Source organism: Protopterus annectens, chromosome 4.part0, assembly GCF_019279795.1.
Source record: "Protopterus annectens isolate FY-2018-M chromosome 4.part0, PAN1.0, whole genome shotgun sequence".
Lineage (NCBI taxonomy): Eukaryota > Metazoa > Chordata > Ceratodontiformes > Protopteridae > Protopterus > Protopterus annectens.
In genome coordinates, this window is record NC_056733.1 from 564,408,330 (window position 1) to 564,433,261 (window position 24,932).

Genomic DNA, 24,932 nt, shown 5'->3' on the forward strand with positions numbered 1-24,932 from the left:
TGCACTCACACACACACACACACACACACACACACACACACACACACACACTCAGTTGTACACAGGGACTTTATATACATACACATATACAAAAACACACACACGCTTTTGTACACAGGTGCTTTATATATATACACATATACAGAAACACATACACATTTTATATATATATATATATATATATATATATATGTAAAATGTATGTGTGTGTGAGCGCGCAATGTGTGAATACAGTGAATTATTTATAATAAACAACATAGTATTATAGCTAAGCGTTATTATACAATGACTGGCCATTAGCATTCAAAAACAAGCAAGCTGATTGGCCAGCCCAACCAGCATGCCCATTGTAAATCTGAGAATATACCAACGGGAAAAGGTCCGGTTACCCGGACTTTTTCCCGTTAGTATATCTCATTTTTTTTTTTCTTTTTTTTTTTTTTTTAATACAAAGCGAAAACGGAAGACAATTTACGTTCGGGAGATGACACAGACAGAAATAAAAGGATAATCAGGTACATGCTACAAAACTTAAACTTACCTGATTCTCCTTTTATTTTGTTTTTCATGACTCTCCCTAACATATTTAAACAGTGTATGTGGGGTTTTTCTTTGTCTGAGGAAGCGTGGTTGCACCCACGCGAAAGCGCTTACCGTTACCCACTATTTTATGGATTAAAGGAGCTTTTTACTACAATTTTGCTACGTTGTTTGACTGCTTCATGGACTTTTAATTACAAGTGTGCTATATTCATTTTTGTTAGCTGCCTTTTGGACTTTCAAGAGCATTTAAGTGTGTCTTTACTGCATCGTGGTAGAGATCAGGTTACTGTTTCTACATTTTTTTCTCCCTAACATAAAAAGTCTCCCGGTTCTTCTTTCCCTTTTTTTTTTTTTAGTTATAAAATTATAACAAAGAAGAAGCAGCAATGGAGATCTTTCTTTCTCCATTGCTACCTCTTCACAGCCCTGATGTACTGCGTAAGTGTTGGAGCACAAGTCCCATATGCATGCGCAGTACATCAAAACAAGGCAGCAATATACCACCAGCCTCTGAAGAACAGTAATCCGCCGTTATACAAAGACATTATTTAAGAAAAGTAAGTCTTTTTTTTCTTAAATAATGTCATTGTATAATAGCAGTAACAGACTCCGTGGTTTTGGTACATTGAAATTTACCCACAGTTGGCTTTATTTAATCAGTCGGGTTTCGCCTTCGTGATTAAACCACACCAACCATGGGTAAATCTTCAGTATACTACACCAACATCGTCAGTTATTGCTATATTAATGTATACATTCTAGTAAATGTTCCTCAGTGATTTACTTGGTCATGGTCACACGTTGGCAATATGTTCCACAAGCAATCTTGGTCATTGTCTTTGTCAGTATTTTTTTTATTTGCATTGATAAATGCATTTAATAATTATTATCTTTGCCAGTGTACCTTATGTTGTGGCTGAAAAGGGTCCTGGGACCAGTTCTCTTTCCTGGTTACCAAAGTATAAATAAATATGAAATAGAAAAAAAGGAGGGGGGAACATGACAGAAATAATTGATGAACTAGTAAAGCACATTTTAAGTCTGCGTCATTCATGAGAGAGAAAAAAAAAACTCCCCACTGAAGGCATTGTGAAGTAGCAAACAGACTAAATTTAGAGTCCTTTTACTTGTCACTTGTAAATGTACAGCAAGGATTATTTACTGCAGTGAGAGTTTTCACACCTCAGCGTGAGAGTATGGGGGAGGGTTTATCAAGTTTGTTAGGACTACAAAAGACTCCTCTTACAAAAAACTGTTTTTGTCTGCTTTCTTTTCTGCAAGTAGCTAACAGCTATTTATAGCATAGAACAAGTTCTGGCAGACAGATAAGTGGGACTCAGTCAGGTAAACTTAGAAGCAGCTCTTTTACAGAAGGTGTGTTTAGATGGCAGTTCTTCACAGTCCTGCCATTATATTTTAATGGCATGCGAAAACAGCACAACTTATGTCTGGCATGAGTCATATAAAGAAGACTTGAAATGTATTCTGGGAAGATGGAAGGAAAGCAAGAAAATAAGATCATGTTACTAAGGCAGGACTCCTCATCCGCCATTTTGATAGAAACTCATTCAATTGTAAAATAAGAACTTAGAGTGATTTTGAGGCATTAAAATAGCTCAAAAACAAAGATACAATAAGAAAAAGTTTTTTTGAGTTCTAAGGTGAAGTTTTCCTTCACGATTTATTTTCATTGTATTTATTAAGTTATACAGTTTATTGTATTTGTGCATCAAAAATTCACTAGCACTGTAAATATTTGAATGCACAATTAAATAAAATGATTAGTGATGTTGTAGTTAAATGGCTCATTGGTGTAATAAATTTCATGTTTTGAAGGCAGTTAGCCGAGGTACCAGAACACCAGTAAAGTGAAATTTCACAGCATTGCAGTGACTCCTTACTTGTGTTTTTTTTCTGTTTCTGTGTCAGCTTCTTGTTCTTTCTCTATATCACCTCAGATGTATCCTTTTGGTGCCTACCTGTAGTATAATATAGCATGAACCATGTTTTTCCTCTCAACCTTTTTTGGTCACTTCTTTCCGTGGCTTGCTAATTCTAAGCCCTGTAATAGGTTTCACTGTAATGTGGTCTCACTTTTTCTCACTTACAAAGACTGTTAAATAACATTGGTTACTGAGACTGCAATCAGAATGCCTGTATCTGCCCGCACACTCACTCTTGTCTCTTTCACTTCCTGCTGTATGCCACTACCTCTCCAGTTCCATTACACCATCCCTCTTCAACATCTGTGTGGGTTAACTCCCTCACTTTGTTGCACCGGATTCCTTTTTTTCCATCCTGTACTCCATTTTCCTGTTTTCCTTCTCTTCCTTCCCTATGGTCAAGTTCCAAGTCTGCTGTTTGTGTGGTGTTGGCTCTTGTTTGGACACCTTTGGGACTTTCTCTACTTTCTCACTTGTCACCATTATCTGCATCTGTCCTATCTTGGTTTTATGCTCATCTTTTCTTTTGTGGCTACATCGCTCATTACATCCTTTCACTGTTTTGCCACCTCACTTGCCTGTATCTCTGTGACAGATTCTGCTTGTGTCTTTTCTTCCCTCATTATGCCTGTTTTCAAATGTTTGCCCACTTGATGCAATCATGGTGCTTGTTAAAGTTGGTCACCTTCTTGGGTTGCTGTCTACTGAGAAGTTAAAGCTGCTTAATATTTAAGTTATTTTTACTCGACATACTTTGGGGTGTATGTGTGGGTGTTGTATTTATTTGGTGGTGAGAGAAAAAGATTGTGTGACATAATTGACATATTATGAAGGTGAATCTGGTGATGCATCAGAGTGGAATCTCCATGTTGTGCTATATACCACTGCTAATGAGGAAGAAAAGTTCAAGTGATTGAATGTAAAGATAGCCAGTAGTTTAGAGGCTAATTAAGGGTCAATTAATACTCCAGAAGCTAAATTTGAAGGAAAAATAGCTCCTCAGGAAAAGGACAACAACAAAGCTTTCTTCAGGTATGTCCGTAACCTCAAGGGAAATATGTAACGATGTGCAGAACTTAATTGTAAATGGCATCACCCACACTGAACTGGAGGCCATTGCTAACCTTTTGGCTGACAGGTACAGCTCAAATTCTCCCCCCACTTCCCCCGATAGTCCAAAGGAAATGCCGCATACCACAATTTCCCTAACTTTTACTAGGGATCAGGTCACCATTGCACTTTACAAGGCCAAAAACACTGCATTGATGGGCCTTGTTAACATCCTGGAATGCTTAATAAATAGCATGAAGCATGACCTCTCTGGTTCACTTTAATCACTTTTCAGCTGGAGCCTACAGTCAGGTTTTGTGCCCAGGAAAGAGAAGATGGCTGTAGTCATTCTCCTGCATAAAGGATGTCCAACCACTAATCCAGATAACTATAGGCACACAAGTTTCTCCAGCTTCATATGTAAAGCCATGGAAAGAATCATCATGTACATGATAATTGAAGACATGGGTAACCTGCAAATGCTGGACCTATCGCATTTTGGCTTTGTTAAAGGAAGGTCATGCCTATTAAATATGGTGGACGTCTTTGAGAGGATCATCAAAACATTGGATGAAGGCAAGACTGTGCACACAACTTACGTTGACTTGGTCAAGGCTTTTGATACAGTACCTCACTCAGACATTGTAGACAAGTGCACTAATTTAGGTATAAACCCTTTTATCACCTGCTGGACAGCCAACTGACTCACTGATGAGACCCAGGATTTCAAAATAGGTGAGACCACCTCCAACAAGTGGCCAGCCTCTGTCAGGGTCCCCCAACACTTAGTATTGGGCCTGCTCCTTTTTGGCATGTTTCTCTGAAATGGAAGAAAACGCTGAAGGTTTATGGCTAACTAAGTTTGTAGATGATTGCAAGCTAGGGGTTATCAATTCCCCTGCAGAGACACTAGCATTCTTCAAGAAGGCCCTATCTCTGACTAATAAATGGTGACAAAGCTATGGTCTTAAACTCAATGCTAAGAAATGCATAATTTTACCCTTTGGGAAGTCAACCATCCAGGCTAATTAACATGTTAATAATACAACAGTAAGAGTTGACCGCAGGGGTCTGGGTATGCACGTAGACAACCTTAATTTCAACCACCACATGACTACAATGGTGAGGAAATCATTTTATTTTGCACAGCTTATGAGTAAGGGTATGGCATCCATGTCCAAAGAGGTTGTTATCCTACTGTACATTGCCCTTATTAGACCAGTTAGAGTACAATGATCCCTTCAGTATGTACCTGATCAGGCATATGCAGCAACTAGACAGACCTCCGAGGTTCCTTACAAAAAAGAATGCAAGGAGTAACAAACCTGTCTTATGCAGAGCACCTTATCGACTTTCCCTCTGCTCAGTCTTCTATGGATTGCTGAGGGTGATCTATACCTGGCTTACAAAGCATCAGCAAACCCCATTATGAATCTCCTGCATATTCATAAGTCAAACAGTACTAGACGTACAAGGTCTAGGGACCTGAATTTTGTCTGTGGCATAAACAGAACATGCTGGAGAGACAGATATGTGCCCTAGACACTGCCCCTTCCTGTGGAAAAGGCTTCCCATTTGTGTGAAGCTGAGTACATCTGTAAGTCAGTTTAAGTGCACCCTAGACCAGCGGATAGGGAATAGGAAATTTACACCAGGGCTGGCACCCATGTCCTTTATGGACAGAAGTTGCTTATAAATGCCTGGCCCTTAGTGTTTTATTTGGATACAGGACATCATTATTCTTTTGGAAAAACTTGACTAGGCCAAGAAAGGCCCACAGTAGCCTAGTAACAATCTATGAATCTAGGAACTAAGTTAGTAAACCTGACTGCCTCGTTTGATATTTATTTGACTTGAGCATGGAATGTCTGCATGACCAGTTGGAAACTACAGAACCTGCCAGACCCAGATGTGCATGATTTGATATTAAACAGGATAGGCAGGGAAGCTGGAACATCATTTGACTAAAATGGAAGACAGGGCAAGGAAACTTTTATGGTTGTGTGAAGTCTTGGAAGGTGTAGAAACAATGAACTTGGTATTTTTTTTTTGTTTCCCCCATCTTAACCAATCAGGAGAGGCCATTATCCATATAGTCTTCAGGCATGTTTCCACTTGTTACTTGTTGGCCCTAACCCATTGTGCTTACTTGGTTATGCACCAGGGATGAGGTAAGTGGGCTGATCATGGGAGTTATCCCCTCAGTTTTGCAAAGGGCATTTCCTTCAAGTAATCCTGCACCCTGCCACCACCTGGAATTATGAGCAGTGGCTTTCACCATCTCCAGCAGTGAAATTGTACCAACTCCATGTGTGCCCGAATGCACTTATCCCCCCCAACCCCCAGGAGAGGCAGGAGGGTCCTGACCCTTCTCATATACCTCCCTGCCTGGCTACTTCAGTGCTGGGCCTGCTAATCAAACTGTGGTCAGCTGAGTTATAGTAAAGGCACCAACCCTCTACACCATGGAGCTAGGCAACTTGGTTATATATGAAAAACAAGATTTGTAGTAGACTGGGTTTGCAAACAACTCCCAGGGAGTAGCACAGGTAAGGAATTTGTTACTCCCAGGGACTGAAAAATAGACCACTTCTGGATGAGTATTTGATTTGTTTTAAAAAGAAGCAAATATTGTGATAGTTGTAGCAACCATAAAGTTTTCTCTGGGGAAGAGGCCTCCCTTAGTGGAACATGATTAGTCTGAGATGGCATTAAGGCATTGTCTGCAGTTTGCAGATGGGAATAAAGACATAGGAGATTGAAGTTTGGTCATTCCTGGCTATTTTGATTTTTGGTGGTGGGCAGTAAAATGTTTACTTTCAGTAATCTGAATGATGCCTTTGGGACTATAAGAAAACTATTGAGTGCTTCAAACACAAGTGGGGGAAAGTGGTAAGAACATTGTTGAACCAGTAAAAGTTGATATTTCAGGCAAATATAAAGGATGACTGGGATGGATTTGACTGAGAAGACTTGTTTGCATGTGTGAGCTGCCTCAGGAAAAAGGGCTGGATAGATTAAAAAATTCTGCATTAAAACATTGTCTGGGGTATGCTAGTGGTGTGTACAGTAATAAAAATATAAGTAAAGGTTTTATATATCATGATTTTCCCAGTAATAATGGTCGCTAATAAAAATGAGAGGTCTATCCAGATTGCATTTATTCATTTAATTTTTTTAGGTATTATGGAAGTTTGTACTCCAGTGTACTGCCTTTATAGCGGCCTATTTGTACTTGTTATAGTCTTTAGAAGTGCATACCATATGCAAAGGCTGTGAATGGCACAATTCAGGATTATGTGATTATTTGTATACATGTGGTGAAATGTTAACCATACAAACTGAAAAATATCAGAGTATACTAGAAAAATTTATGTACACAGCTAATGCTGTACCGACTGGGCATAACCTGACATTTAATGTATATCACGCACATGATTTCATAGTTCTTCCCTTAAATGTGCTTGTATTGTTTCTGATGTTAACATTTGCCTTGCTCAGGTTCAAGTTTTGACTAGTACTCATAAAAGATTTAAACTAAGTTTAAAAAATGTGGGTTTGAATAGAATGAATGTTCCTCTGCTTTTAAAATTTGCAAGCAATTAATTTCTGCTATTTGCACTTTATATTAGGTTCATAGGTAGGTACTAGGCTATCTGCCCGAAGGCATTTATAAGCCTAGCCGGAATGTGTTGACTTTCGCCACCCCCTTAGATTAGTTCCCTGTGCCTCTGTCCAGAAGAGCCATTGCGGTGATCCCAGGGGTAAACTTCGTTTCCCATCCACTCGTCAAGGTTTCTCTTGAAGAGGGTTAGCAAAGAGCTCTGCCTAATGTAGATTGGAATCTTGTTCCAGAGCATGGGAAGTCTCTGGGACAGGAATCTATCCCTCCAGCATGTCCTATTTATTGTTGTGGTGAGGTTTAGATCCCTGGAGCATGTGACTCGAGGGGATAAGGTTTTCTTTAGCTGGAGCATGTCCATCAATTCTGGGTTGGACATGGTCTTGTATGTCAGGCAGAGATCACCTCTGAGTAGGCGGTATGCAACCGAGTACAGCTGGAGTTTCTTCAGTCGAGCTGCATAGGGCATCTGCTTGAGGCCAGTGATCCTCTTGGTGAGGAACTTTTGTGGTCTTTCCAGTTGTTGCAGGTGTCTTGTAAGGTACATCCCAAATGGGGCATTGTACTCTATGATGCGTCTGATGAGTGATGCATAGAGAGGCCCAATGACCTCTTTTGATCTGAATGCAAACTCTTTTGTGATTAGGTGGGCCACATAGAAGGAGTTTCTAACCATTTTGGCAATGTGATTATCAAAGTAGAGGTTACTATCTACTTGGGTCCCCAGATCCCTTATTACGTCTTCCGTATTTAGGGGCTACCACCTATGTGGTAGTTTGTGGGTACTTTGTTTTTTCCAAAGGGGATGACTATGCACTTTTTGGCATTTAGCTTGAGGCCATGGTTTTGACACCAGGTATCTGTCTCAGTGAGACCCTTTTGGAGGATGTCTGTGTCAGCCGGAGAGTCAATTATAGCCCCTAATTTGCAGTCATCTGCGAACTTGGTCAGCCATAGTTCTCTTGTGCTTGCCTGTACCTCTGAGAAGTATATGCCAAACAGGAGGGGTCCTAGGACTGAGCCCTGGGGAACGCCACTTGTAACTGGTTTAGAGTCAGATCTAGCTCCTGCAACTCTTACCATGTGGGTTCTGTCCATGAGCCAGTTGGCAACCCATCTCGTGATGTAGGGGTTTATGTTCAGGCTGGTGAGCTTGTCTATAATACCTGAGTGGGGAATGGTGTTGAAGGCCTTTGCGAGGTCTAGGTAGGCTGTGTGGACTACCTTTCGCTCGTCTAAAGCCTTGGTAACTGTGTCAAAGAAGTCCATCAGGTTTAGGAGGCATGATCTGCCCTTAACAAAGCCGAACTGGGTAGGGTCCATTCTTTGGAGGTTTCCAATGTCTCTGTTAATGGGATCCATGATGGTGCACTCCATAGCTTTGCAGACCAAGCTAGTCAGGTTTATAGGTTAATAGTTCCCAGGGTCCGTTGTGGCTCCACCTTTGTGGAGCAGAATAACCGTTGCTCTGCGCCACTCTGTGGGCACGTAGCCTGTGGAGAGGCTGAGTTTAAACCTTGTGTTTAGGTGAGGGGTTAGTTCATCTTTGAGCTCGTGTAGGACGCAGCCTGGGACACCATCCTGTCCCATTGATGCCGTGTTTTTGGCTTTGGAGAGGGCTGTTTTAACCTGAGTGTCTGTGATTTCAGGGGCACTACATTCTTCTGGTATAGTTATGTGCCTTTTTGAGGGTGAGAGGGGGGTGAAGTTGCACTGAACCTGTCCGCCAGGATGTTGGCTATATCGGTCGGTTCAGTGTATTTTGTGCCATTCTGCACTAACTCAGAGTAGATCTGAGAATTGTCACTTAGATTCTTGACATAGCTAAAGAATGTCTTGTGGTTATCTTTGGAGTCCATGGCAATTTTTCTTTCAAAGCTAGCCTTGGATGATTTTATGAGGGAACATAGTTTCTTGCTGATACTGATCAGGGATGTCTTCCCTTCTTGGGATTTTACTCTTTTCTGTACTAGTTTCCTCCTTCTATTGTATAGCTTGTTTATGGCAGGGGTCCACCAGACTGGTTTCCTTTCCTTGGAGGAGTGAGTCTTGGTTTTGTTTGGGATAGCCCGAGCCATGCATTCTTGTAGGTGCCCATAGAGTGCATTAGTAAAGGATTTTGCAGCCTGGACAGCATTATCCTTTAGTATGGGGGCTTTGAAACTTCCCACCTCGGTCTTAAGTAACGTGAAGTTTACTTTCGAAAAGTTTTTCACGGTGGGTTCTTTAACTGGGGGTGGTGGCGGAATGTGGATATCCAGAGTGATTAGTTTATGGTCAGATCTAACCAGCGAGGGGTTGACCTCCGGTGTGGAACACTGGTCGCCCATATTGGTGATGACCAGGTCCAATATGTTGTCACCTCTAGTGGGGGTGTTGACCAGTTGATCCAAGGCGTTTGAGTTTATAAATTCTAGGAAATGTTGGGCAAGGGAGTTCATACTTGAGTAGTTCTCCCAGTTAATGTTTGGGTAATTGAAATCACCCAATATCAGGATGTTTGGTAGGACCTTTATGTTTCCCAGTGTTTCCAGGAATATGGAGTGGGGGTCCTGGGATATTGTGGGTGATCTCTACCAAGCTATAATTTGAATAGCAGTTTTGCCCATTGTTAGTTGCACGTGGATGATCTGTGAAGCATTGTGTTGTGCCACTAACCTGGAGGTGTGGGTATCCTTGATGAAAATGGATACTCCTCCGCCTTTTGTATTTCGGTCTGGGTTTTGTGGCCGAAATGTATGGTATGAGTTGTAGCCTGGTAGAGCTGGGGTGCTCTCTGGAGCCTTAAACCAGGTTTCTGTTACTGCACATATATCGATTTTCTCCATACTGAGGAGTGCCTCGAGTGCATGCATTTTGAGGTTTAGACTTCTGGCATTGACCAGCATTACCCTCAGTTTTTTGTTACTTGTGCTATTTATGGTGGTGGGTTTGTCTTTTGAGCCTTGCCTAAAAAAGGCACTGTGGGGGTGGCAAGAGACTTGGCCAGTATTCGAAAGCCTAAGGGTGACAGGTGCAAGCCGTCTCTAGCGAAGAAGCGTGTCTTGTCGAGAATGTCATCCCAGTCTGACAGACACTGGATCCCCTTTGAATGACGCCAGAAGCTTAGCCAATTGTTGAAATTGATAATTTTTTGTGTATACCATGGTATCTTTCTTGGTGAGGGCAGGATGCTACTCAGGGTCATACCAGCCTGGGCTACATGATCAGAGAGCTCCTCCATGTCTCTCTTCATGTAGTCCAGGGAGGTACGGCTCAGGTCATTCACACCAACATGGACAATGACAGAGTCATATTTGTACTTGTTCTGGAGTGACCGGAGTGCTTGTGTTATGTGGAGGATCCTGGCACCTGACAGGCAACTCACAGTAACCTTCTCCTTGTTCAGCCTAGTGAGTGGGATGTCAGTGTGCCTGACTATAGAGTCACCTATTACTAGTGTGTTGGGTATGTTATTTTGCCTTAAGGGCTGTGATTGTGTGACACACTGGTTTTGTGAAGTATGTGTTTCATGGTTTGTGTTAGGGAGTGGAGGTTGCTTGGATGTCTGCTTTGGAGGTCAGTGTTACTTTTGCAGATTTTTATTTAGAGCCTCCGAGTGTGTTTTTGTGTATTTATGTGTGTTTTTTTGCCAGTGCTGGTTTCATAGGTCTATGTGAGACTGTTGGTGTGATGCAAGTAATTCCCTTCTCCTCTTGACTGCCTGGTCCAGTCTTGGGTTGGGAGAGCTTAGCCTCCAGTGTGGCTGTATAATTGCATCTCTCACATGTATTAGTGTTTGGTGGAAGGAAGAGAGGGCTGCCTGTGTTCATGAGGCAATTGTAACATTGCCTCAAAATGCCCAGATTCACCTGTTGGACTGGAGAGTACACCTGAAACTGCCTTTTGGACATGCCTGGATAGGTACAGTGAACTGTTTTACTGATTGGCTGGTAAGGTTGAATAGAGATCTTTGACCTTCTCTACAGTATAGGGGGGGGGTCTAGTGCTAAGGTTTATTAGTGCTTGCTATGAGTTTTGAGCAAGTGCTGGGATGAGAAGTGAATGATTTGAGTGCGTAAGTTGAAACTTTGTCTAGTTCCAAGGGAAAACTTGAAGAGTAGACTTTGTGGAACCGGGAATAGTTATACCCTAGCTAACTGGCACTGCCCAGCTCGCAAAACCTTGCAAATGCGGGTTTTATAGCAGGGAAATGAAAGAGATAGAAATTAGCCCAAAATGGCCAATAAACTACTAATTTCTGGGCTGAAACCACTCCTCCAGGGACAGATAGACTGCTCAAAGCTCCCTCTCTCACAGTGAACAGAGAAACTTCCTTCTATCCAAGTAAGGTATGGGCAAACACAGAAACTTCTAACACAGCCCTGAATTCAGCACTAACCTAAAAACTGGACTAAACTAGCTTAAAAAGGCAGGAAAACAAGTATATATTTTTTGTTTTTTATTCAGAAAATAAAGCAGATACAATCAAAAAACACTTTAAATGCACAGAAATAGATACTTGAGTGTGTAGCCTACAACAGTTAAACAGGTAATTTAAACACTAAAATTACTTTGTTAAAGTGCAGCTGAAACAAGCTTTTTAAATCACAGAAACTAGAAAATCGGCGTTTTAGGTGGAATTAGCTAAAGGCAGCAAGAAAATGCAGAAAAATGATACTTAATCACTCCAGCGTCTCACTTTGTCTCTCTGCTACTGTAGAACTCTGCAGGACACCAGGCAGGAGCTTGCTGAGCTGTATACTGATTTATTTCATTGCATGTGTAAATATTGTAGTCGTATATTTGTGCCAGTACAGATGCATGTTAAAGATACGATTAAAATGAAAGGGATGAAAGCTGGATGATGGTAAACTGAGTGGAAAAGATGGGTAGAGACCGGGTGATTTTGTGGGAAGTGGAAGTGGCATTAGACAATAGTGTAATTGAATATGACTTTCCATTGTGGGTTTTCTTATGATATTATGGTTTCCTCCTATGTCTCAGACATGCCATAAGTGATTTGGAAATCCTCAAAATTGCTCATAGGTGCATTTGTCACACAATAGACTTGCATAATTCCTGGAGTATTTTCTCTGCCTTGCATCTAGTAAGTACCAGGATAGGTTTTTTTGCTCCCACATGAGCCTGGATTGGATAAAGTGGGTATCTGAGTATGAATGCTTAGAGCTGACACATATGGATCTCCAATGATGAAAATATTGCAGTTAAGTTAAAGACAGTAAAATGTCACATCTTTGATGATTCTTAATGGTAATTTTATTTCAATCCTTTGTATCATATTTATTTGGCTGTAAAGCAAATGAATAGATTGTAATTTTGCTTATCAAGTTTTGGTAGGTCGGTCTTGTTGAAATTTGTAATTCATGGTTTACTCAGACATGGTACTGAGTCAGTGGCTAGGAGAAACCTGCCAATTTATTTACCATGTGTAGTTTATTATTAATATTAAGAAACGTTTTCTGACATTGTTGTATAAAAGCTGGTGCATAAAATTTAATGCCTCTCCAAGCTGTTCCAAGTAAGTATGCAGAACTGTATTGTATATGCAAGAGGTGTGAGCTAAAGCCTAAATCCTGATGCAAGTTTTGTTTCAGAATGTTTTAACTATTTATAAAATTATTAGCATAAAAACTGGTACTGCTTTGATGTATACCTTCCTCCATGACTTCAAAAAGATCAGGAATGTATTACTTAAAAGGGCTACTATGTTGTACTAAGTGTAAAGTATTTTGATGTTACCACTACACCACATTTTAGCTTTTGTTTTTAAATGTTCTTGCTAATTGCAGCTGAGTAACCATTTATTTGAAGAACTTGCCATGGATGTGTATGATGAAGTAGACAGACGGGAGACCGATGCAGGTGATTATTTACTTACATTATGTGTATATGTTGGTTCAGATCCTGATTACCACATAGACTAACCATACCATTTTAACCATTAGGAGGCAGCTTTGGATTATATGTATAATTGAACTAGTAAATACTTGACCTCCTTGACTCAGAAATAGTAACTGAATTGAACTAGAACATACTGTTTTTTATGTATCTGAGGCAACGGGGTTGGGTAATGGTTGAAGGCTCCATCTTCTCTGTTCTTCCTTACCTTGGACTGTGTAACAGCTCTACAAAAAATTCCCATACTGATGCAGAACCCAACTATCTTTGGGGCAGCACAGAAGCTCATTGTTAAAATCTCAGCCAAACATTTCCAGGGTCTGGAGTTTATTTTTGACTTCATGTCACTGTATGGAGCTTACATGTTCCCAGCACATTTACATATTTTATTTTTCATATGCTCTAGTTCCCTCCCACTAAAATCCGTAAAACAGGTTGGTTGACTGCCTATGTAAATACTCCATGTGTATATGATGTATACATATTTATAAACAAATGATCAATGAATACCTTTTTGTTAAGATTTTGCCCCTACTTTTTTCTGTATAGCTTTCCACTCAGAGTTTGGAATGATGTGAACAAACTATATGGTTTCCACCATTGTATATGTGTTCCCTACATTCCTCATTGTTTCACCATTTTACATTCCTCTAAAATTTTGCTGTGCTAGAGTCAAAATTCTGATATAATGCCTTCTTTGTTATTGCTTAGGACAGACGGCACCACTGATGCTCATGTTTCATATTTTTAATACATGGACATATGCGTATCTTGAGTATATTTTCCATATGTTAGAGTTGAATGGATGAGGAACACTGCAGTACACCAACTGTAGAACAGTTGAAGGCTGGCTGAATCTTCCAACAGAAGTTCTGAAACATGAGATGAGACATTGGACGGACAAGGAAGGCATTACCACTGTTGCTGAGTTTGAGATTCTTAGGAGTTAAGTCGATGACATGAAATCTTTTTGTTTTTTTTTAAACAAGAAACATCTTTATTTAAATTAGCACATATGACATAGACAATCATAGATTTATATAAATGAAAACATAGCATAGTGTCATAATTTTAGTTGCAAACATTATACATTGCATATAATCTATCCGGTCATTCTCAGTCAAACATTACAGAGCTCATTCAAATCCTGCCTTCTTTTAAACCTCATTCATCCTTGTATGAATTGTTCCCACAGTTCCCATTTTTTTCTATGTAATTTGCTCCTACCCTTTTTAAAGATCCCATTTCCAGTTGTTTTATCTCTGTTACTATATGCACTACTTCTAGAACAGTTGGTTTAGACTTTGATTAGCATTTTCTACTAAATGCTTTTTTGGAAGCCACCATAGCAGTTCAGATTCTGTACCATAGCTCAAAAAATCATTTCCTTAGTTATAACAATTTGCTAATCCAGTGTTTCTGATAGAATAGGCTACAGAGAATTTTGAGAGTCTGCCAGCTCATTACACCTTCAGAAAATGTGTTTCCAGTTACCTCTTTCTTCCCCATCACACCTCCAACATTTGCTGTCTACTTAAGGAAAAATTCATATAATCATACCTATGTAAACACTTTCAAGCAAAGATCCTAAATCTTCTAGACTTTTTTGCATATTTGGGAGACATACATACCCCCCCAATTTTTTTTCTTTGCGAATTGCTTATGAAGTCTCTCTTTCCAATCCTAACCTCATCTGCTTGATTCTTATAGTTATCTTGCAATATTTTAAATGCTATAATAATTATTCCTTTAACAGCAACTTCTGTTGTAGGCTATACTAAAAAACTCTACCAGTGCTGGTCGTTTGCTTAGGCTCCCCCTAGTTATTTCTCTTTGCCTATACTCTGATATCAGTCCTTGATAGAGAAGGCAATCTCTAGCCTACAGTCCAAATGAATGCTTTGCCTCTTTTCATTCTATTACCTTTCCATCAGTATTAATTTGCTCCCAATACCTTTAGTTCTTTTGCCAGTTGTCTCCAATAAATTCCACCCCTTTTGCCTGTGGATTATATCTGCAACTGCAGTTATCTATATCAGAATCTCCTTTCCTCATTCCTGTGTTGGCTTAGTTCACAATATCTTCTGCTAATTTATGAATATAATACTCTATATGATTTTTATTCTCCTTAAGGATCTGCATACAAAATCACGGTCTCCTTGTTTTCTGAGCTTCCCCCCTGTTTTGTTATCATCCCTTTCCACTTTGAATTATAGGTTTCCGCTTGTGCTGTGTATAGGAGCCTTAACTGTATAGCTCTGAAATACCCCTTCAAATTGGGTAATCCAAGACCACCCTGCTCTGTTGGAAGAATCAGCTTATCCCTCTTGACTCTTGCCATCTTCCCCTCCCAGATAAAATCTTTCAGCTCTTTATTAATTGCTATCCAAAACTTCTCCTCTGGTGGGACTAAAAACATTTTAACTGCTTGCATCTTACTATCCATATTCATATAATAGATCTTCCAGTTTCTAAGCGTTTGTATAATCTTTTGTTTTGTTTCTTTAGACATATCCTTAACTGACACACAGGAATCATTTTTAATCCAAACTCCTAAATAAAGGCTCATTATGTCAACATGTTATTATTCCCACCTTTTATTTGTAACAATTTTTTTGGTAAGTATCTACTTCAAGCTTTTGTTACATGTGCACAGTAATGTTTGGTAGGTTAACCTTGTATACAGTTGCTTCTTGTATCCATTTGAGCCTATGTCACATCTTACAAAATGTATTTTATTGAAAGCCCTCAAACAAAAAACAAACAAATATACCTAAAAAAAAACGATTACACACAACTGTGTACAACATCAAATATAGATGTTTTATCTTCCTAAAAGGGACAATTGTTCCAAAGTGACAGCCACACATATAGACTTGGATTAACCTAAAAGAAAGGTTATGCATGCTAAGACAATGTGGTACAGCCTGTGCTTCTAATAAGTGCTTTCTGGTTTTGTTCAAGCTTCAGCTTTGTTACAAGAGACAACTTCTAGTAATTTAGATGAAAAATAAATAAAACAGTCAGAGGTGATGAGAATAAATGAAACATTGAAGGAGTATATCAAGTCAAATAACACAAGCCTGGAAAAATAGAAGAAGCTTTAGCTGTTTGGATGAACTGATGCATAAAACTGCAAAAATCACAGGCTGAAATGAAGAAAAGTCTGGCTGAGTAGGAGACTTGTCAAAAAGAGCTGTTTTAAAAAATGGTAAAGTTAGAAGACAGCATGCACAGGGAAAACCTGACATTTTCTGCTATACCAGAGAAACTGGAGGGAACAGACTATATTAATTTTATGAAAGCCTGAGTAAGCAACAGGAGTGGTATTCCACAACAGGATGTGTTAATTGAAAGAGTATATTGTGTGTATACTCCAAACCTGACCATGAGAAAGTAATCAAGACATGCATTAGTAAAGATGCAGTCATACCAGGAGAAAGAGTTGATCTTGACAGAATTGTGGCAAACAGCAGAATGTATGTGGAAATAACATGTATTTCACTGTATACCAGGCAGAAGAGAAGCAAATTTATCTCGGCAGTCTGGGGAATGCCAAGAGGCAGGTATGAGATTCAACCTGCTTTATCCAGCTGTCTTTAGTATATTTTTTGCAGTAGGATCAAAGTCATTTTTGATGCAGAACAGCCTAAGGAGAAAATAAAAAAGTGTGTCCAACAAAAAGTGAACCATCAAACAGAAGGGACTCTGCTTCTCGTTCTTCTGACAATAAAACTAATAGGGAGACTTTGCCAGTGTAAACTTTTCCAGTGTTCCAAAGGAAAATGCTAGAGAGACAGAAAAAAGCACAGGAGTTGACTAGAAGAATCAATATTGCCTTGGACCTGAACATAGTTTGGTGTTGGGAGATGGAGTTGAACATGAAGACAAGTAACACTGAAATTAGTGAATAAACATGAGATTATAAAGCATCTATCACATTTACGAAATATGACTTTGCAAGAAAAAGTGACCGAGAAAGACTGGACTTTTGTTGACTTTGTTACACTTTTGGGTGGACTGTAAAGCATATATCTGACTTTTGTCATTAGAAGGATATTAAAAGGAAAAAAGTAAATAAAGCAGTTTTGTTAATAGTATTTGTATTTCATGGTGTAAACTGGATGTTCTGTAGTAAAGCATTTTGTGTAGTATGTAGTTGGGTATTTTAAATGTGGTGTGGAGGAGTCTTTTCAATGATTGTTAAAGATGTTGAAGTAAACAAGTACTTCTTTAGTTGTAAGAAACGGGCTTTAAAAAGCAACAAGAGAAGAAATACTGGACAAAAGCAAGTGTAAAGATGTTGTCATCTTGGGCTGCTAGAAGTGCGCTGATCGTGTTATATGCAGAGTTGAGAACTTTTCTGTTATTTTGGAAAGATGAATGTCTGACTTAATGCTCTTGACTTAATCTATAAACAAGCATTTTTGTTAGCAAGTAGGCTTGACAAAATGATGAAAGCCATGCAAAATGTTATGTTTCTAGTATAAGGAAAGGATATTGGCTTGTTTTTTTTCCTATTAGGCAGTGTTTAATGGGAGTCCATACATCTGCAGCTGAAAATGTGTACATTTTGTTCTGTTGTGGGTGAAATTGGAAAATATTCCTTTGCATCTACATCAGCTGTTTTTTTCCCCCTCTCATTGCTAACTACATTTTCATGGAGACGAGCTATGTGCAGGTGCAAGCAATTAATCTTTAGAGTTCTTTGCATTCTTTGTTGAGGGTAGTGCAAAATTTAAAGGTACAAGACCAACCACTATAGTGTAAAATAGTTTGAAATTAGCTGGAGATAAATAAGACATAGCCTCCCTAGCAGACTTTATATTTTAATGCATTTAATAGAATAATATGTAATTTAGGTTTACTTTAGCCTAGTGCAATTTTTAGGTTAGGCAATGCCTGTGGGTGCAGGTGTGGATTTAGGACAATTGTTCTCATCTGGAGGGTGAAAAATTAATTTTTAGAAGATGTACATAATTTTGTGTGCTTGTTCTAAGTCAATAGGTTATGAAGATGTTCTGAAAATGTAGCTAGTTTTTTGTTTGAGTGTTTTCATTAAAAACAAAAAGTCTTGGAAAATGTGACAGGCTCAAATGGAGATGATGAGAAACAACTGTATAGAAGATCAGACTGCCAGACAGTGTGTGGCTGTAAAACAAAAGTTGGAAATAACACATTCAAAAAAACTGTCATGTATAGTTAGTGGTAACAATAACATCATTATTGCTATGCTATCCACATTATCTTAGAATGTAAATGGCCTTAGAGTTATAGATGAAAAGGAAAAAGCATCAAATTATATTAAGGAAATGTGGAGTGCATATAGCAATGCTGCAGGAGACACATTTACAAAGAAATGAGCATGCAAATTTGATAAAGGATTTTAGGATGGATATTCTGCGCCACTGTCAGACGGTGGAAAAGGAGAGAGTATTTAAACAAATTGCCACAGGAGATAGAATAGGAAAAAGTTAATGGTAGATTTGCGATAGTAAGTGGCTATTTGCAAGGAAGGAGCATTATGTTGACATGTTTATATTCCACCAAAAACTGCTATTATGGAGCATAATCTTCCCTGCTGAAAGATCATTTTCTTACTTTTAGGTAGGGACTTGAACTTGATTTGCAAGAGTGAAGATGTATTTAGGAGCCTAGAAGGGAAAATATGACAAAATAATATAGATTTCTGAAGAAGTCTATGAAAATATTTATTATGGAAGATGTGAATTCAGTAGTAGGAAGTCTCGCAAAATTTACATATTATTCTCCAAGGTACAGTAACTGAGCTAGACTACATAGAATTTATATTTCACAGGAATATGTACATTTAATTGAAAGTTGAAAGCATCAAGTAACTATTTCAGATCATGCACCAATAACAACTAAGATAAAAAAACAATTTTGTAGGCCCACTGCTTGTCCAGCTCTAGAAGACCTAGTACAACATTACAAACCAAATAGACCCATCCAATATGAAGATAACCTCCTTGAAATCTAGAAACCCAGGAAAATCTCTAAACTCCCACTCTATTGCTAAATCTTGAAACACCCTCCCTCCCAGCATTAGGCTTACTCCTAGCCTACCTCTCTTTAAAGCCTTCCTAAATGAACTCCTAAATAAACCATGGCTATGCACATGCATAACCCCAGGATAATACACAGTCTACCTTCCTATACCTCCTTCATTTACATTAACATGTCCACTACCATTAAGCAAGTACTGTCAAGACTGAAAAAAATGTGCCATGCAACTCGTATCTTTTGAATTAATCTAAACAGCACAAGTATTCTTCCAATTCAGACATGAAGAATGGTATTCTGCAAATATTTTATCACTGAGGTAGTGACACTGTATCATGTTGAAAGTTTTGTCAAATTTATAATTTTGTCAATTATCAAGATATTCACTGTATACTTAAGTCTATTAATTTTACTTACAAATCTTTGTGTAAAGTGTTATCACAGTTAAACTAGTAATGTACTCACTGTATACTTAATATATTGTACTTTGTTTATAACTCTTGTTGTTGTGTTGTGTCTTTCGGCTTTTACCGGTTAGGGGTCACCACAGTGGAACTCCGGTCCGCTAATGATTGGCAATAGATTTTTAGGTGCCGAGTTGCCAGCCCTGACGCACAACCTTCAACGAAGGTACGCCTATTCACGCATGTCTCCATGCAGATAACTCTTGTATTTTCTAAAATTGTGGAGTTTTTCTTCCTGAACCTTCGCTGAAAATGGGTCTTGTGACCCAGTCGGACTATCTCAGTTAACCCATGTCAAATAAATAAATGCAGGGTAATGAAATAAAAATTTGACATCAGCACTTTTGTGTATACCTGTTAGAAAGAGAGGAATTTAAGGAATGGGCAGTATTCAAGAGTTCTTATGGGAGATAGAAATTTCTTCAAAAGTTACAGTTAACGAGTGGGGAAAAATGAAAATGGAGTGTAAAAATAGGGTAGAAATAAGAGAGAGAGATGGTTAAGAAGCAATAGGATTTATTTAGAGGGGCTGATAAAAGGTTGAATATTGCAGAATAAGGGGAATCTCACAGAATAAGAGGTGCAACTGCTGAGTGCTAAAGAGAAAATAAGGTAGTATCTGTGTAATGTGAAAGAGTTTAGAAAGATTGGTATTAAGCAACTATTTTTGATAGCAACTACAGAGCACAAACACTTTTAGCACACTGACTTGGGCAACAGAAAGTAGAAAGGATCATTGTCAAATTTACGGAGCCTATAACAGGAAAAATTACCAGAGGTCCTGTAGAGGTATTAGAGATACTTTGGAAATTTTATGAAAATTTGTATAAAGCAGAGCAATGTGGAAATCAAGAAGTACAAATGGAAGCATTCATGGAAGACTTAATTTTGTCAAGGTAAGAGGTAGATGTGAGGCTCAACCGTTAAGATATGAGGAGATAAGATAAAAATGGTAGAATCAATTTGCAGGAAAGTTTCCAGAAACATATGGTATTTCCATGGAAGATGTTCTTCATGTTTCACTATGTTTCACTGTTGCAGTCACCACATTTGGGTTATCTGCCTGCAGGTAGCCCTCAGCCGGCCTGAATACCAGAGTCTTGGATTCCTGCATCGGATGCTGTCTCTTCTTCCATGATGTCAAGTCGTCAGGGGTATAAAACATGCAGCCGACCCCATTACATCAGTCTTTCTTGCCGTGCGGATGGCCGATGCAGAAGCAGTTCACAAGTGCCGGTCGGCCATCTCCTGAAATCTCAGTTTTCAAGTTTCAGAACCAAAGTCTTAAAAAAAAAAGATAAGTACCCTGTTGGGAATCTTTTTTCTTGCTCCAACCGATGTCAGTAAAAGTTAACAATTGTCTTACCTGTGGAAAGCTAATACCTCATAAAGTTTTTAATTCGTACTGCATTCCCTGCTTAGGCCCAGACCACGACGTCCCTCGCTGTCGGTTTTGTGCCTTGTTCAACCTCCCGAACTTATCGTCGTCTGGCTATCTTTGCAGCAAATTATTTTGGTACTCTGTATCAGTACTCCGAAAAGGCTTTGTTAAGGCATCCGACTACCGATCTTCCAAAAAAACGTAAAGACAAAGACAGACCGCATAGGTCCAAAACTGCCGACGACACTTCCGTTAAGCTAGTCGCCAGTCCGCCACTACTCATTGAGGTGCTTTCGCAGCCCCTGATGCCCGCTACTTCAGATTCGCAGGCCTCTACTGAAACTCATAACTATGGAACCTGTGGATGTCTCTACCTTGGATGGGTCTGGCAGGCACTGGCTTCAGAGGGTGTATTCAGGCCTACAGACTTGCATTTTAAACCAACACCATCTTCTTCTTCCAGGCCTAAAACTCACACCACGCCTAGAAAACCGACGTCCAAACCGCATGCTCAGGCCCATATGTCTAAAAAAAACAAATGCTTAGAATGGCTGAAGACCTTATTACCTTAATTAGGGGAAGCCAGCCTTCTCCTCAAAGAGACCTAGAACTGATTTTCCTTCTGATCAGGAATCTGATATTTCTGTTCCTTCTGATGACCAGGATTTGCCCTTCTCTGCCTATGAGGATTCTGATGCAGAGGATTCCATTCCCTCTGCTTCCCTTCCAGAAGATTTTTCTCTTGGTAAAACCTTGCACACACTTAGGGAGCATTTCCACTGGGAAAGCCAGGATTACTCTGCCTCCAAAAAGAGGCTTAGGGAATTTTTACTCGTTTCTCAACATAGGCCTTTAGCTATCCCTCCTGTTCTGGACATTGTAGATGATGCTTTCTTGGAAACTAACCTTTCCCCAGACACTTTACCTCCAGCTCCCAGAAAACCTGACATGTATTAGAGTACCTGACTCTCACAAGTTCCTCTTCAAGAATCCTACTGCGGATCCAGAGACAGTTTCCCAAGGACCAAAAAGCATTAAGGCTACTGTTGCCAAAAATCCTACTTCTGATAGAGATTCTAGAGCCTTAGATGGGTTAAGAAGGTATACACTTCTGCTACTTTGGCCATTAGGGCTTTAAATTGCCAGTTTCATATGTTAAAGTACCAGCAGCATATTATGGGACTACTTAAACAGAAAATGATGTTGATTCCTGACTATGCTGAACACAAAGAATTACAGGATTTAATGCATTCTGCAGAACAACTTGGTAAACATACTTTGCAATGTGATTTTGACTCTAGAAGCATCTTGCAGGGCTGCTGTCACTGGGTCTGCACTTGGAAGCCATGCTTGGCTTAAGGAGCAAAACTTGCCAGATCATGTTAAAGCTAAATTACTGGATGCTCCCTTAAACCAAGACTGCCTGTTTGGCAACAAAGCAGAAGTCCTCAAAAGGATGGAGGAAAAAGCTAAATCTATGCACACTGTTAAAGATTTCCTACAAGTACAGCCTCCGAGATTTAGTAGACATTGGCCTTCAAAGAATTGGTCCTTTCCAGTCTCTTCCAGTCCATCTCAGTCTAAACCCAGCAATAGCAGACCACCTAGGTTACAGTCTCAAACTGCGGACAGGCCTAAGCAGTGGAGGGCTCCCACTTCCAAAGCAGGGAGCAGTAAACCACTCCCTTACGGAAAAATGGCACAATGACTTTAACTCTCCCATGTCCTGCTCTTCTGCCTGCTCCTTTAGGAGGAAAGCTCACCCTGCATGCAAAAAAACTGGTAACTCATTACCCAGGACAAATGGGTTTTGAATATAGTTTGCCAAGGATACAGATTCCACTTCCACTCTCTACCAACCCCACACGGTTTCCCAGACCTACCCCCAAATCAGTGGGAGGTGGCCCATCAGCAGGTTCTCTCTCTCCTAAGTATCAGGGCTATTCAGCCTGTCCCAGCAGAATAAACGGGACAAGGTTTTTATTCAAGACTTTTCCTGGTACCTGGAAAAGACTGCTCCTGGTGGACCTCTCTATTCTAAACACCTTTCCGGTAATCCCAAAATACAAAATGCTAACACTTCAACAGCTTCTTCCTATGCTAGGCAAAGATGCCTGGTTGGCAACCTTAGACTTAAAGGAAGCTTACCTGCACATTCCGATAAGGGAATCTTGCAGGAAATACCTACGCTTCAGGGCAGGCTCTATGCGCTATCAGTTCTCTGCACTTCCCTTTGGCTTATCTACTGCGTCCAGGGTATTCACAAAGTGTCTAACTCCAGCCATTGCATTTTGCAGGCAGAGAAATATTCAAATATACCCATACTTGGATGATTGTCTGATTCAGGCAGAAAAGGACTTGCTATTACAACATCTGGCATTTGTAAAGAAACTTCTAACCTCTCTGGGGTACACCATAAACGAAAAGAAATCTCACCTAGTACCCTGCCAACAGATTGTATTCCTGGGAGCAAGCTTGAACACAACTTTCCAGATTGCTTTGCTCACTCTGGAGAAACAAGTTCATTTGACAACCTACTTCAAACTATTGGCCACAAAACCCCAGCTATCTGCAAGGAAAATTCTGCAAGCCCTGGGGTTCATGGCCTCTTGCATTCTACTAATTCCATATGCAAGACTGCATATGAGGAAACTACAATGGTATCTAAAAAGCCTATGGTGTCAACATTCTCAGGACCTGGAATCAATGATTCCTATCATTCCTTGTATAAAGACAGAGTTCCTTTGGTGAGCAGAGGCCTGCTACCACAACAAGGGGCTCCCTTTCACTCTACCACTGCCACCCAAACCTTAACAGACGTATCAGACTATGCATGTGGGGCTCACTTGGCAGGGCAGTGCATTTAGGGCAAATGGAACCCGAGACAGATGAACCTGCATATCAACCAAAAAGAAATGTTAGCTGTACAGAATTCCCTGACAGCCTTCAAAGACCGCATTCTTCCAGGACAACTATTGGTAAAGACAGACAACACCACAGTTATGTAGTACATAAACAAGCAGGGGAACACACTCGTACCCTCCCTGCAGACTAGCCATGGCTCTGTGGAACACAGCCTTAAGCTACCAAGAGCAACTACAAGCTCAATTCCTGCCAGGCAAGCTAAATTCACTGGTAGACAACTTAAGCAGAAATCTCATGGACCCACACGAATGGAAACTGGAACCAAAAATATTCAACCTCTTGAGCAAGTGGAGGACTCCAGAGGTAGACCTGTTTGCCATCCCTCAGAACTACCAGTTGGACAAATTCTGCACAAGGACTCCCCACAGTCAAGCTTGGAAAGTGGATGCCCTGTCCTTTACCTGGGAAAGCCTCTCTGTTTATGCCTTCCCCCTCTGCCTCTACTCTGTAAGGTTCTGCTAAAGATCAAACAGGACAAGCCAAGGACAATGCTGATTGCACTAGACTGGCCACGCCAGCACTGGTACCCCCTCTTGCTTAGTATGACACTGCTGCAACCATGGTACCTGCCTCAGACCCCTTCCCTGCTGTCCCAGCAGGTTGTCCAGATTCTGCACCCTCAGCTTCAAACCCTGAACCTTGCAGCCTGGCTAATTCCTTGAGCTCTCCAATAGCATCCCTCAGTAAGCAGGTGCTAGATGTCATTCTGGAGGCAAGGAGGCCTAGTACTAGAAAATCCTATGCTAAAAAGTGAAAAAGATACTGCTCCTGGAGCCAGACTCCGGGGATGGCCCAACAGTGCCCAGCTTACTTCTTATTCTTCAGTACTTAACAGAAATTCTACACAAGGGCCTATCCTTCTCGTCAGTTAAAATTCATGCCTCTACAATTTCAGCTCATTATAATACTGAGCCACCTCTCTTCTCTCACCCTCTGCTAAAACAATTCCTTAGGGAGGCCAAAAATTTAAGACACCCCCCAGGAGAGCCCCTACTCCAGCCTGGGACCTTAACTTTGTATTGGAAAAGTTCACTCTCCCTCCCTTTGAGCCAGCTGCAATAGCAGAGTTGAAATTCCTT

General features: G+C 40.1%; 1 protein-coding gene across 7 annotated transcripts in view; it reads left to right on the plus strand.

Moving 5' to 3' along the window:
• GIT2 (GIT ArfGAP 2) overlaps positions 1-24,932 on the plus strand; it is a 1,410,467-nt gene that overhangs the window by 609,902 nt on the left and 775,633 nt on the right. For all 7 annotated transcript variants that reach the window (XM_044068490.1, XM_044068492.1, XM_044068493.1 and 4 more), the window contains one exon: positions 12,951-13,023. In XM_044068490.1, the coding sequence (XP_043924425.1) occupies positions 12,951-13,023 (73 nt within the window). The remainder of the gene's footprint in view (positions 1-12,950; positions 13,024-24,932) is intronic.